This window comes from Excalfactoria chinensis, unplaced genomic scaffold (genome assembly GCF_039878825.1).
Source record: "Excalfactoria chinensis isolate bCotChi1 unplaced genomic scaffold, bCotChi1.hap2 Scaffold_68, whole genome shotgun sequence".
NCBI lineage: Eukaryota > Metazoa > Chordata > Aves > Galliformes > Phasianidae > Excalfactoria > Excalfactoria chinensis.
In genome coordinates, this window is record NW_027315710.1 from 410,736 (window position 1) to 423,278 (window position 12,543).

At 47.5% G+C, this 12,543-nt stretch overlaps 1 protein-coding gene and 1 pseudogene across 1 annotated transcript; one reads left to right on the forward strand and one right to left on the reverse strand.

Annotated features, from left to right (window-relative positions):
* Nucleotides 1-1,459: 1,459 nt before the first annotated feature.
* LOC140265093 (olfactory receptor 14J1-like) lies at nucleotides 1,460-3,896 on the reverse strand. The gene is made up of 2 exons (XM_072360974.1): nucleotides 3,073-3,896; nucleotides 1,460-1,496 (listed from the first exon to the last, which is right to left on the reverse strand). Exons 1-2 carry the CDS (start codon nucleotides 3,894-3,896, stop codon nucleotides 1,460-1,462), a joined length of 861 nt encoding a protein of 286 aa, XP_072217075.1.
* A 7,460-nt stretch (nucleotides 3,897-11,356) lies between these two features.
* LOC140265094 (olfactory receptor 14J1-like) lies at nucleotides 11,357-12,322 on the forward strand (annotated as a pseudogene).
* Nucleotides 12,323-12,543: the final 221 nt, after the last annotated feature.

Here is a 12,543-nt window from a genome sequence, read left to right on the forward strand (position 1 = left end):
TGTTATACGAATGTCATGGGGACAGTATCAAATGCCTTGCTGAAATCAAGGTAGATGACATCCACCGCTCTCTCCCCATCTACAAAGCCAGTGAAAATGTCATAGAAGGCTACCAGGTTGGTCGAGCACGACCTCCCCTTGGTGGACACATGCTGACTACTCCTGATAACCTCCCTCTCTTCCAGCTGTCTGGAGATGGCATCCAGCACAAGCTGTTCCACCACATTTCAAGGGACAGAGGTGAAGCTGCCTTGCCTATAATTACCTCCATCTTGCTTCATGCGCTCTTTGAAGACCGGAGTGACACTGGCTATCCTCCAGTCTTCAGGCACCTCTCCCATTCTCCAAGACCTCTCAAAGATTATAGAGAGTGGCTGTCACTTCTTCCAGCTCCCTCAGCACCCGTAGATGCACCACATCCGGTCCCATGGATTTATGAACATTGGTATGGCCTAGGTGCTCATGGACCACCTCATCCCTGACTAAAGGCAAGTCTTCCATTCCCCAGACCCTCCCACTAAGCTTAAGGGCCTGGGATTCCTGAGAGATTTTTCACTGCAGACAGAAGCAAAGAAGGCCTTTGGTATCACCACCTTCTCAGCGTCCCCTGTCACCAGACCATGCCTCTCACTTAGCAGGGGACCCACAGTTTCCCTAGTCTTCCTTTTACTCTTACCATACTTTAAAAAGCACTTTTTATTATCCTATTTAATGAGTGTCAACCCATTTATGTAATACTATGTTCTGCTTGTGAGAAAGTGTGTGAGGGAAGTGGGCCAGTCAGTGCTGGTTCTGCATTGAGGTGTTTATAACTGAATAATACAGACTGTTAATGGAAAGATATATGGCATTAAGGGTCTTATGGGAACTGAAGAACTGTATTGTTTGACAAACGGTTTTGATGGTATAAGAAAGTGTAATTGTTAATGGCTAATGGAAGTGTACTTGAGGGTATGTGGAAGTGTAAATGAGGGTACAAAGTTATTCATTTCTATCTTTGTCTTCAAATCACTTTTTCACTTTCACTGACATTAATGAACATCACTCAGACATTGTGCTTTAAAAAAAAAAAGAGAGAGAGAGAGAGAAAGAGAAAAAGAAAAAAGAAGAGAAGAAGAAAAAGGAAAAGAAGAAAAAGAAAAATGATAGATATGAAAGGATAGATAGAGTCACAGTGAAGGATTTGACAACACTGTCCATCAGACGTTGGAGTGATGGAGAAAATTTGAGTAATCCCCTTGAAAGTCAGAAATCAGACAGATAATTGGGAGGTATCTGACTGAACAAAGAGCAAGGGATGAAGAAATCTGGAGGGCAGAGGCAGGAGCATGCGTCTAGATGGCCTGCTGAAAGCATGGCCTTAACCACAGCCATTTATTTAGGAGATCTGGAGTCACCTGGAGGATGAGGGACATGAAATAGGCAGCAGGGAAGCACAGTGGCGGACACCGGGCTTTAGTCACAGGGCATTGGCACTGGCACCACTGTCTGTGTCCCTGAACATGAAGGCATATGAGGAGGCTCAGGGGAGACCTTATTGCTTTTGGTAACTTTCTGGAGGGAGGTTGTAGTGAGCTGGGGGTCAGCCTCTTTTCTCATGTCTTTAGTCATAGGACTAGAGGGAATGGTTAGAATGTGCAGTAGGGGAGATTCAGGCCAGACATTAGGAAGTATTACTTCTCGGAAAGGGTGGTCAGGCACTGGAATGGACTGCCCAGGGATGTGCAGGAATCACCGATTCTGAAGGCATTCAAGGAATGACTGGATGTTGTGTTGAGGGACATGGTTTATTGGGAGCTATTGGTAATAGGTGAACAGTTGGACTAGATGATCTTATAGGTCTTTTCCAGCCCTGGTGATTCAACGGTTCTAGGATTGAAGTTAATCAAATGAAGCAAATGCCTCCCAAGGGAAGTGAGGCATGCCAGGAGGTACAGCCCTGTGGTCACTCCAACCCCTCCAATGACCCCAGTGGCTGCCCCAAATTCAGTGACAGGTCCTGTGGTGATTCCAGCTCTGGCAATGAGCTCTGCAATTGCTCCAAATCCTGCAACAGCCCATCAGCCCCTTCAGCTTCTACAGTGAGCTTGAGGCTGTTAAAAGCCCTGCAACAGGTCCTGGATTTGAAAATATTTATTCATATAAATTATTATCTATGCATATATGTTTGCAAATGAATGTATTGTACATATGTAGTAATATAATATATTTTTAGATGTATAAATATATTTGTCATAATTCTTATACTTTTTCTTTTTACCTCAATGCATATAATTTAAACCACAAAACAGAGTGTCCCCGTTTTGAGTACTGTCTTGAGTCTGTCCCCGTCACTCAGTGAAGAGCACCAGAAGATCTCGAGATCTTCTCAGGGAGCAGCTCCTGAGGTACATTCCTTACACCAGCTCTGGAAGAGGCCTCCAGTTCTCTGGTCCTGCTCTGAAGGGGCCCTCTTGTTATGGCAGTGCCAGCAAGGAGACCAGCTCTGACACAGCCGTTTATACTGCCGGCTACTGACTGCAGCCCTGGAGTGCTGCTGTAGAGACAACAGGACTGTCGTGAGACACACAAGACCTTCAGGACAGCACAAATGAGAGGACTTGTTAAGAGCACTGTGGCAGTGTAAAGAGAGCAGAAATGAAAAGAGCACATTGTGCTGCTGTCTGTGGCTGTAACTCAACCAGACCCAGACAAAGTAGGAAGAGAGAAGAGATAAGGAAAAGTCTATTTTGAAAGTGTTTTAAGGAATCTTATAACCCATTCAGGGAATCAGGTTCCATGTTTGCATGAAATCTTGGAGTGAGAAAATGGAAATTATGTCGGAAAGAAGTGAAATAATATTTTATTTATAAGTCCAATAACATTTCTTTGCGGATTTCTATATAACATACATTCAAACAATCAAAGATGCATAAAACATTAAGAAACATCACAGGGAACCTGAGACAAAGATGTGCACTTCATTGTAACTGGAATAATGCATATTGCAACACCTTGCTGAGAGCGTGCTTGATCTCCCTGTTCCTCATGCTGTAGATAATCGGGTTCAGTGTTGGAGGAACCACTGCATACAGAAGTGCCACTGTCAGATCCAGGAGTGGGGAGGAAATGGAGGGGGGCTTCAAGTAGCCAAAAAAGCCAGTGATGAGAAACAGGGAGACCACGGCCAGGTGAGGGAGACACGTGGAGAAGGCTTTGTGCCGTCCCTGCTCAGAGGGCATCCTCAGCACAGCAATGAAGATCTGCACATAGGACACAACCATGAAAACAAAGCACCCAAAGGCTAAACTGATAGTAAAAATGATAAGCACAACTTCCCTGAGATTTGATTCTGAGCAGGAGAGCTTGAGTATCTGGGGGATTTCACAGAAAAACTGGTTGACAACATTGCCTTGGCAGAGAGGCAGTGAAAACGTACTGGCACTCTGCAGCAGGGAACTGAGAAACCCAGCGCCCCAGGCAGCTGCTGCCATGGTGGCACAAGCTTTGCTGTCCATCAAGGTCCCATAGTGCAGGGGCTTGCAGATGGCAACGTAACGGTCATAGGACATGATGGTGAGAAGGGAAAACTCTGCTGACATGAAGAAGACAAAGCAAAAGAGCTGTGCAGCACATCCTGCGTAGGAGATGGCCCTGGTGTCCCAGAGGGCGTTGGCCATGGCTTTGGGGAGAGTGGTGGAGATGCAGCCCAGGTCGAGGAGGGCCAGGTTGAGCAGGAAGAAGTACATGGGGGTGTGCAGGCAGCGGTCGCAGGCTACGGCTGTGCTGATGAGGCCGTTGCCCAGGAGGGCAGCCAGGTAGATGCCCAGCAAGAGCCAGAAGTGCAGGAGCTGCAGCTGCCGCGTGTCTGCCAACGGCAGCAGGAGGAACTCGCTGATGGAGCTGCTGTTGGGCATCTGCTGTTCCTGGGCTTGGAGTCCTGTTCAGAGTGCAGAAGATAATGACAAGTCCAGACCACTCTCAAACTCACTCCTCCTGCTATACTATGTAAATTTTCATTTTCCTTAGGAAAATAGTTATTTAACTCCAGAACTTGTGTATACTATCATGAGCTTCACCATCCCGTAACGAGTAGAAGACTGGGGAGCTCTTACTTTCTTCTCATTTCCTATATCATACCCCAGCCTCCTGGATATTTTCCTCTTTACTCCAATTGCTCTTTGAGACCACAGCCCCAGCCTCTTTGCACTTCAGTTTGTCTTAGAGAAATCAGCCTGTTTGCAGGACAACTGAACTATTAACGCCTGCAGAAAAGAACTATAACTTCAGCTGATTGTATCCTTTTAGGTAGGTGAGGCTGAAAACACAACCTGTGTGACTTTTCACAAAACAGCCAACTGATTGGAGAAATACTGGGGAGTCTCTGAGCTGTGTTCAATGTTGACAGCCCCTTTTAGATTTCTTGCCTCCATTCCTTTCTGTTTTCACTCAGAACAGAAAAAGGAAAATCCCTGCCTTGGCTCTCCTCTTGCAAAGGACCCTCAGAAAGAGTCTGTTGTGCAGTGGAGCTGTGATCCCCTGCCCCAAGCAGCAGCTGTGGCAGCACAAGCCCTGCCGGGGGGCTCCTTCCCCCCACACGTCTCCCCGCAGCACCCTGGGCAGCTCACCGGGCAGGCTGAGTGCTGAGCCTGGCAGGCGGCAGAGTCCCATAGCCGGCACACAGCCCCTGGGGCACAGCAGGGACCCTGCTCTGCAGGACAGCCCTGGGCACCCACCTTCAGCCCCATATGCACAGCCTGCAGCCGTGCTGGGACACGCAGCCCTCAGGGCTGTGCTCTGATGCTGCAGCACGGAAGCCCTCAGCTCAAACAGAAGTCTTTTTCCACAGTAAAGAAACATGCAGTGCCTGCAGCCAGATCTGCTATGGCATGTCCCTGATTAAGTTAACCCTCTATGAATAGCATCTGCATGGTCTGCAGTGAGACTTACCGTGTCATCGTTTGTGAGCAATGCTCCTGCAGTGAGTTCACAGCCCGCTCTCACCGTTCACATCCTGCAAGCTCTCTCCCCTTTCTCTCCTCTCCTTCTGTCACCTGCAGGCTGTGCTGTGCACAAGAGCTGCTCCTGGGCACAGCTGTCTCTCTGCAGCGCTGCCCACTTGTATGAGCTCCCTGTGTCCCAGGAGCCCAGCCCAGCCCAGCAGATTAGGATGACATCTTCATCCTTCCCACTCCTCTCCCCTGAGATATCGCTGGGTCCTCATGGCCAACAGCTCCTGAAAGAAAACAGCATCATGACTGTGTCTAACTCATTTCTTGTACAAATTTTCCCTGTGAAAGACAAACCTCAATAGATGCAGATTGCACATGGCATGCAGCTGATCACTGTGTTTTACTGTTCATTCAATTGCAACACCTTTCCTGCTGTTTGTTGGCCAAAAAATCTTTCCTTTTACATGTGCCACTGGTTCTTTGTGGAAAGCTAGTTGGAGCTGGTGCAAAGGAGTTTTAACACTGAGCGGGTGGCTGCAGAGGAGAACAGTGATGTGAAGAAAAGTGATGCAAGTCCCATGGGGCCAATGTGAGTAGAAATGGGGTGGGGAGGTTGAGGAGGACATTTGTCCACACAGTAACAGAACAGAACTCACTTGGAACATTCTGGATTAATACCAGTTGCACAGTGCTGCTTTAATGTTTTGTTTAAACTCAAATATAAATAAATAAACAATAAACGCCTGCCAGCTTTGGCCACTTTAAGCTCTCTCCAGGTATCTCTTCATTTTGCTGAACAAGTTCTGAAAACCTGAAGAGAATGACAGGAAGGCACAAGGCTCAGGAGGCTCTTTAGGTGGTAAGGAGCCCCAGGCGGCATTTGCTGCTGAGTCCATCAACCTCCAGTGCAGAGAGAAAACTGCTCAAAGTGCTCAACAAGACAAAGTCAGAAGTAACAGTGAAGTTACTTGGAGTATTAATGGGCCCACTGAGGAACATTAACAAGCCAGTTTCCCAAGGGACTTGTTAGAGCAGATAATTGGAAGCCATGACTGCAGGCAGGCAAAGGCACTGGCATGGTGGCTCTGATGCTGAGAAACTCCCCCTTTGTCTTATGAAGCAGAAAGGCCAAACCTTGATCTCCAGACATTGGCAGGGAGATCCTGTACCTCATGTTGGCTCAGGGCCCTTCCTGGGGCAGGAAATGGAGAATTGTATGATGTCAAATGAAAGACAGAAGGACAGAAGATCCCAGGCTCTGCATGGGGTGCAAGGACACTGTGAGGTTCATGTCCCATGTGTGCCCTGTGTCTCATCACAGGATGTGGGATGTAAGAAAAGCCCAATCTGATCATGTAGTCAATCCTAATGAAACTCTGAATTCTGATCTCTCATGTCCAGTGCCCTCCTTTGCACACCCCCCCATAGTTTGATGTTCTTTGCATTCTGCGGTGCCCAGAAGTACACCCAGTGCTCCAGGTGAGGCTGCAGCAATGCAGAGCAGACAGGAACTATCCTTTCTGTTACCCACCTAGCAATAACTTGTTTCCTGCGCTCTGTGGGACCGCTGGCCTTCCTGGCTGCCTGGACACACTGCTGACTCGCATTCAATTTGATGCTGACCAGGTCCCCCAATCCTTTTCAGTCAGACCGCTCTCCAGTGTCTCATATCCAATCAGTGTCTATGTCCAGGGTTGCCCCTACCCAGGTGCACAATCAGGCTTCTGTTATACTTTATGCACTTGGTGCATAGTACCAACTGGTACCCACTTCTCTGACTTGTTCACATGTCTCTGCAAGACCTCTCCACCCTCAGTGGAGGCAACAACACCTCCAACCAGAAAACTTGCTCAGAACATCTTCTAGTCCTGCATGCAGGTCATCCACCAATACATGAAAGAGAAGTGGCCCTAAAATGGAGCCCTGGGAACCATGATAGTGACCATCTACCAGCCCGATGGAACCCATTGGCTATAATCATTTGGGCCTGAATTATTGGCCAACTGCTCACTGACCACATCCTGTTTCTGTCTAACCGTATGCTGGACATTCTGTCCAGGAGGGTGCTGTGAGAAACAGTATCAGAAGCTCTACTGAAATCCTCAAGGATAACATCACCTTGCTTCCCTTGGTCAACTAAATGGATAACCTTGACAGAAATGGACCTTAAGTTAAACAGGACCTTCCCCTCGGGAACTTGTGTTGGCTGTGACCAATGACACAATTGTCCTTCAGCTCTTTTTCAGTCACTCCCACCATCATTGTCTCCATAATTTTACCAGGCACTGGAGTGAGACTGACAAGTCCATAATTGCCCCTGTCACATTTCTTGTTCTTCCTTACAATGAGACAGCATTTGCTAGTTTGCTGTCAACTGGCATGACCCTAGACTTATGTAGATGCCATTGAAATGAGAGCCCAGAGCAAACTAAGGTGTCATCAGAGAACAAACGTAGATGTGCCCCAGCTTTGCAATGCCTTGAACTCCAGAGTATGCCACAGATGGAGAGGAGATCTGTCTCTTCTGTTGTGATCTCACCCATTTTCTAAGTAGAATAACACTACATGATACATGGGGACAGTGTCTCTGCTCTGCTCTGCTCACAGGGGAAGGGTGTGGGGGGTTGCTGTCATGTCTGTGCAGATAAACTCACTTTCTCTTAAACCCTTTTTCCTCTGTACATTCTTCCACTATTTGTACCCTCATTTACATTTCCACATACCCTCTATTACGCTTGCACATATTAATAACAATTACACTTTTATATACCATCAAAACAGTTTGTCAAACAATACTGGTTTTTAGATCCCATATACACCTTTACTACCGTATATCTTTCCATTAACAGTCTGAATTGTCCAGTTATAAACACCTCAATGCAGAACCAGCCCTGATTGGCCCACCTCTCTCACACAGTTCCTTGCAAGCAGAACATAGTATTACATAAATTGGTTGACACTCATTAATATATATATATATATATATATATATTTTAAAGTATGTTATTAATTAAAGGAAGACTAGAGAGACAGTGAGGACAGTGGGTACCCTACTAAGTGAGGGGGTATTCTGGTAACGGGGGATGCTGAGACGCTGGAGATACTGAAGGCATTCTTTGCTTCTGTCTTCAGTGAAAAAGCTCTCCCTCAGGAATCCCAGAGCCTGGAGCTTAGTGAGAGTGTCTGAGGAATGAAGACTTGCCTTTAGTTAGGGAAAAGCTGTTCCATGAGCGCCTAAGCAGCACTAAGGTCCATAAATCCATGGGACCTGATGGGGTGCATCTGTGAGTTCTGAGAGAGCTGGCAGAGGTGATTGCTGATCCGCTCTCTGTAATCTTTCAGAGGTCTTGGAGAATGGGGGAGGTGCCTGAAGACTGGAGGATAGCCAATGTCCCTCTGGTCTTCAAAAAGGGCAAGACGGAAGATCTGGGTTATTACACGCTAGGCCGCCTCACCTCAGTCCCTGGAAAGGTGATGGAACAGCTTGTGTTGGATGCCATCTCCAGGCAACTGGATGAAAAGAATGTTATCAGGAGTAGTCAGCATGTGTCCACCAAGGGGAGGTCATGCTCGTCCAACCTGGTAGCCTTCTATGACATTTTCACTGGCTTTGTAAATGGGGCGAGAGCAGTGGATGTCATCTACCTTGATTTCAGCAAGGCATTTGATACTGTCCCCATGACATTAGTATAACAAAGCTGAGGAAGTGTGGGATAGATGAGTGGACAGTGAGGTGGGGTGAGAACTGTCTGACTGGCAGAGCACAGATTGTCGTCGTTGGCGGTGCAGTGTCTGGTTGGTGACCTGTAAGTAGCGGTGTTTCCCAGGGGTCAGGGCTGGGTCCAGTCTTGTTCAACATCTTTATCAGCAAACTTGACAAAGGAATAGTGGCCATACACATCAAGTTTGCTGATGAAACAAAGTTGGGAGGATTGGCTGACATGCCTGTGGGCTGTTCTTCCATTTTGCGAGACCTGGACAGTCTGGAGAGCTGGGCAGTAAGAATCCAGATGGGGCTTAAAAAAAGCAGGTGTAGAGTCTTGCACTTAGGGAGGAATAATTGCATGCACCAGGACAGGCTGGGGGATGAGCTTCTGGAGAGGAGCTCTGCAGAGAGGGACCTGGGTTTCCTGATGGATGACAGGTTAGCCATGAGCCAGCAGTGTGCCCTTGTGGCCAAAAAGGCCAATGGCATTCTGGGGTGCATAGAAAAGAGGGTTGCCTGGGGGTCGAGGGAGGTGATCCTTCGCCTCTAATCTGCCCTGGTAAGGACTCATCTGGAGTACTGTGTCTAGTTCTGGGATCATCATTAAAAAACAAACAAACAAAAACAAACAAACAAAACAAAACAAAACAAAAAAAACAAACAAACAAACAAATAAAAAAAAAAAAACAAAATAAAAAAACAAAACACGGATCTCTTGGAACCACTGAAGTAAAGAGCTACAAAGATTGTGAAGGGTCTGGAACATCTCCCTTATGAAGAAAAGCTATGTGAACTGGGTCTGTTTAGCCTTGAGAAAAGAAGACTGAGAGGGGACCTGATCCAGGTCTATAAATATCTGAGGTGTGGGTGGCAAAGTGGTGAGACCAAACTCTTTTCAGCAGTGTGTGGAGACAGGACAAGGGGAAATGGCCAGAAATTGGAGCATAGGAAGTTCCACACGAATGTGTGCAAGAACTTCTTTACAGTGAGGGTGACGGAGCACTGGAACAGGCTGCCCAAAGAGGGTTGTGGAGTCTCCTTGTCTGGAGATAGTCAAGACCCGCATGGACACCTAGCTGTGCGCCTACTTGGTGTTCCCCAGAGGTCAGTGCTCGTGCCTTTCCTCTTCAGTTTCTTTATTGTTGACCTAGATGAGGGCATTGGGTGAAACCTAAGTAAGTTTGCAGATGACACCAAATTGGCTGGGAGTGTGGATCTGCCTGGGGTTAGAAAGGCCCTACAGCGGGATCTGGACAGGCTGGAGAGCTAGGCTGAATCCAATGGGATGAAGTTCACCAAGACCAAAAACTGCGTCCTGCAATTTGGGACGTGGAATGGACTTCCCAGGGGTGTGGTGGATTCTCGGATCCTGGAGGTGTTCAAGGAATGATTGGATGTTGTGTTGAAGAACATGGATTAGTGGGAGCTATTGGTGATAGCTGAACAGTTGGACTGAATGATCTTGTAGGTCTTTTCCAACCTTGGTGATTCTATGATTCTATGCTATTGTGTCCTCGTCTGTGTGCCCTTTTAGTTTCAGCAAGCACTCTCTGGGAGGACTCACCACATGTCTGGAACTAGTCACTGACCACTAGAAATCTGGTGTTAAATTCAACAGATTTTAATGTACTGTCATGATGCTGTTGTCTTTCAGGAGCTGTTTGCCATGAGGACCCAGGGACATCTCAGGGGAGACAAGTGGGAAGGATAAAATTGACATCCTCTGCTACTGAGCTGGGCTGGGCTCCCACACAGGAAGCTCATAAAAGTGTGTGGTGCTGCAGAGACAGCTGTTCCCAGGAGCAGCTTTGTGCACAACCCAGCCTGCAGGTGACAGAAGGAGAGGAGAGAAAGGGGAGAGAGCTTCCAGGATGCGTGAGGTGAGAGCAGCCTTCTGAGCTCACTGCAGGAACATTGCTGACAGACCATGACAAGGTAAGTCTCACTTCAGGCCATGCTATGGGACTCTGCCGCCTGCCAGGCTCAGCACTCAGCCTGCCCGGGGAGCTGCCCAGGGTGCTGCGGGGAGACGTGTGGGGGGAAGGAGCCCCCCTTCAGGGCTTGTGCTGCCACAGCTGCTGCCTGGGGCAGGGGATCACAGCTCCACTGCACAGCTGAATGTTTCTGGGGGTACTTTCCAAGTGGACAGTCAAGGCAGGGATTTTTTTTTTTTTTTTTTTCCTGTACTGAGGGAAGGGAAAAAGGATTGGAGGCAAAAATCTAAAAGCGGATCTCACTGCTCTGAGAATTTTTCTTTCATACATTGGATGTTATGCTATCTGTCACACGTGATTTGCTTTCAATCTCTCCTGTCTATTAGGGTGGAACCAGTTATAATTATTATCATACTCTGAAGACATGAATAATTCACATATCCTGCCAACAGGCAGCTTTTTGTAACAGAGATTGAAGGGAACGGAGGCCGGGGTTGGGTGCTATAAAAACATTTGGGGTAAAGACATCTGGCATGAAACATGAAAAAATCCAGGGAAATGGGAAAACATCAGAAAATCAAAGGAAGTTTAAAGCTTCACAGGCTGCTTCTTCTTAAGTAAGGCTAAACTTCATGAAATGAAATGCAAGTACATTTGCTAAATGAACATAATAGTAAGAGAATCAACATATTTCATAGCACAGCAGAAGGAGTGTGTCTGAGAAGGGTCTGGACTTGTCATTATCTTCTGCACTCTAAGCAGGACTCCAAGCCCAGGAACAGCAGATGCCCAACAGCAGCTCCATCAGCGAGTTCCTCCTGCTGCCGTTGGCAGACACGCGGCAGCTGCAGCTCCTGCACTTCTGGCTCTTGCTGGGCATCTACCTGGCTGCCCTCCTGGGCAACGGCCTCATCAGCACAGCCGTAGCCTGAGACCGCCGCCTGCACACCCCCATGTACTTCTTCCTGCTCAACCTGGCCCTCCTCGACCTGGGCTGCATCTCCACCACTCTCCCCAAAGCCATGGCCAACGCCCTCTGGGACACCAGGGCCATCTCCTACGCAGGATGTGCTGCACAGCTCTTTTTCTTTGTCTTCCTCATCTCAGCAGAGTATTTCCTTCTCACCATCATGTCCTATGACCGCTACGTTGCCATCTGCAAGCCCCTGCACTACGGGACCTTGATGGACAGCAGAGCTTGTGCCACCATGGCAGCAGCTGCCTGGGGTGCTGGGGTTCTCAATTCCCTGCTGCACACTGCCAGTACGTTTTCACTGCCTCTCTGCCAAGGCAATGTTGTCAACCAGTTTTTCTGTGAAATCCCCCGGATACTCAAGCTCTCCTGCTCAGTTTTCTACCTCAGGGAAGTTGTGTTTATCATTTTTAGTGCCAGTTTAGGCTTTGGCTGCTTTGTTTTCATAGTGGTGTCCTATGTGCAGATCTTCCTGGCCGTGCTGAGGATGTCCTCTGAGCAGGGACGGCACAAAGCCTTCTCCACGTGCCTCCCTCACCTGGCCGTGCTCTCCCTGCATGTCATCACTGGCTTTTTTGCTTACCTGAAGCCTCCCTCTGTCTCCTCCCCATCCATGGACCTGATGGTGGCACTTCTGTACTCGGTGGTACCTCCAACATTGAACCCTATTATATACAGCATGAGGAACCAGGAGGTCAAGGATTCAGTGAGGAAAGTGATTACTAAATGTGTTTCAAAAGCTGTGAACTGCCCATCTTTTGGAATTCATATAATGTAATCCAGCTTTTTTCTAAATCAAGTTCTCTTTTGTTGATTGTTCTGTTCATTTTATATGTGTAATTCATTATTATTCTTTATATATATATACTGTAATGTTTTTCACTGAAATATCATTAGTCAAATCAATTCCTACTCAGTTTCTACCTTTCTAGTGCAGCCCATACACACTGTACATAACGAACCAGGCTCTCAGTGAACCTTACAGAATAAAGGACATGT

Excerpts from the sequence above, each read along its gene's own strand:
- LOC140265093 (XM_072360974.1), bottom strand. The coding sequence starts at position 3,896 with ATGCCCAACAGCAGCTCCATCAGCGAGTTCCTCCTGCTGCCGTTGGCA. Across the intron at positions 1,497-3,072 it reads GATCTGACAGTGGCACTTCT|GGACACAGACAGTGGTGCCA; the intron begins GTATGCAGTGGT and ends CTTCATGTTCAG.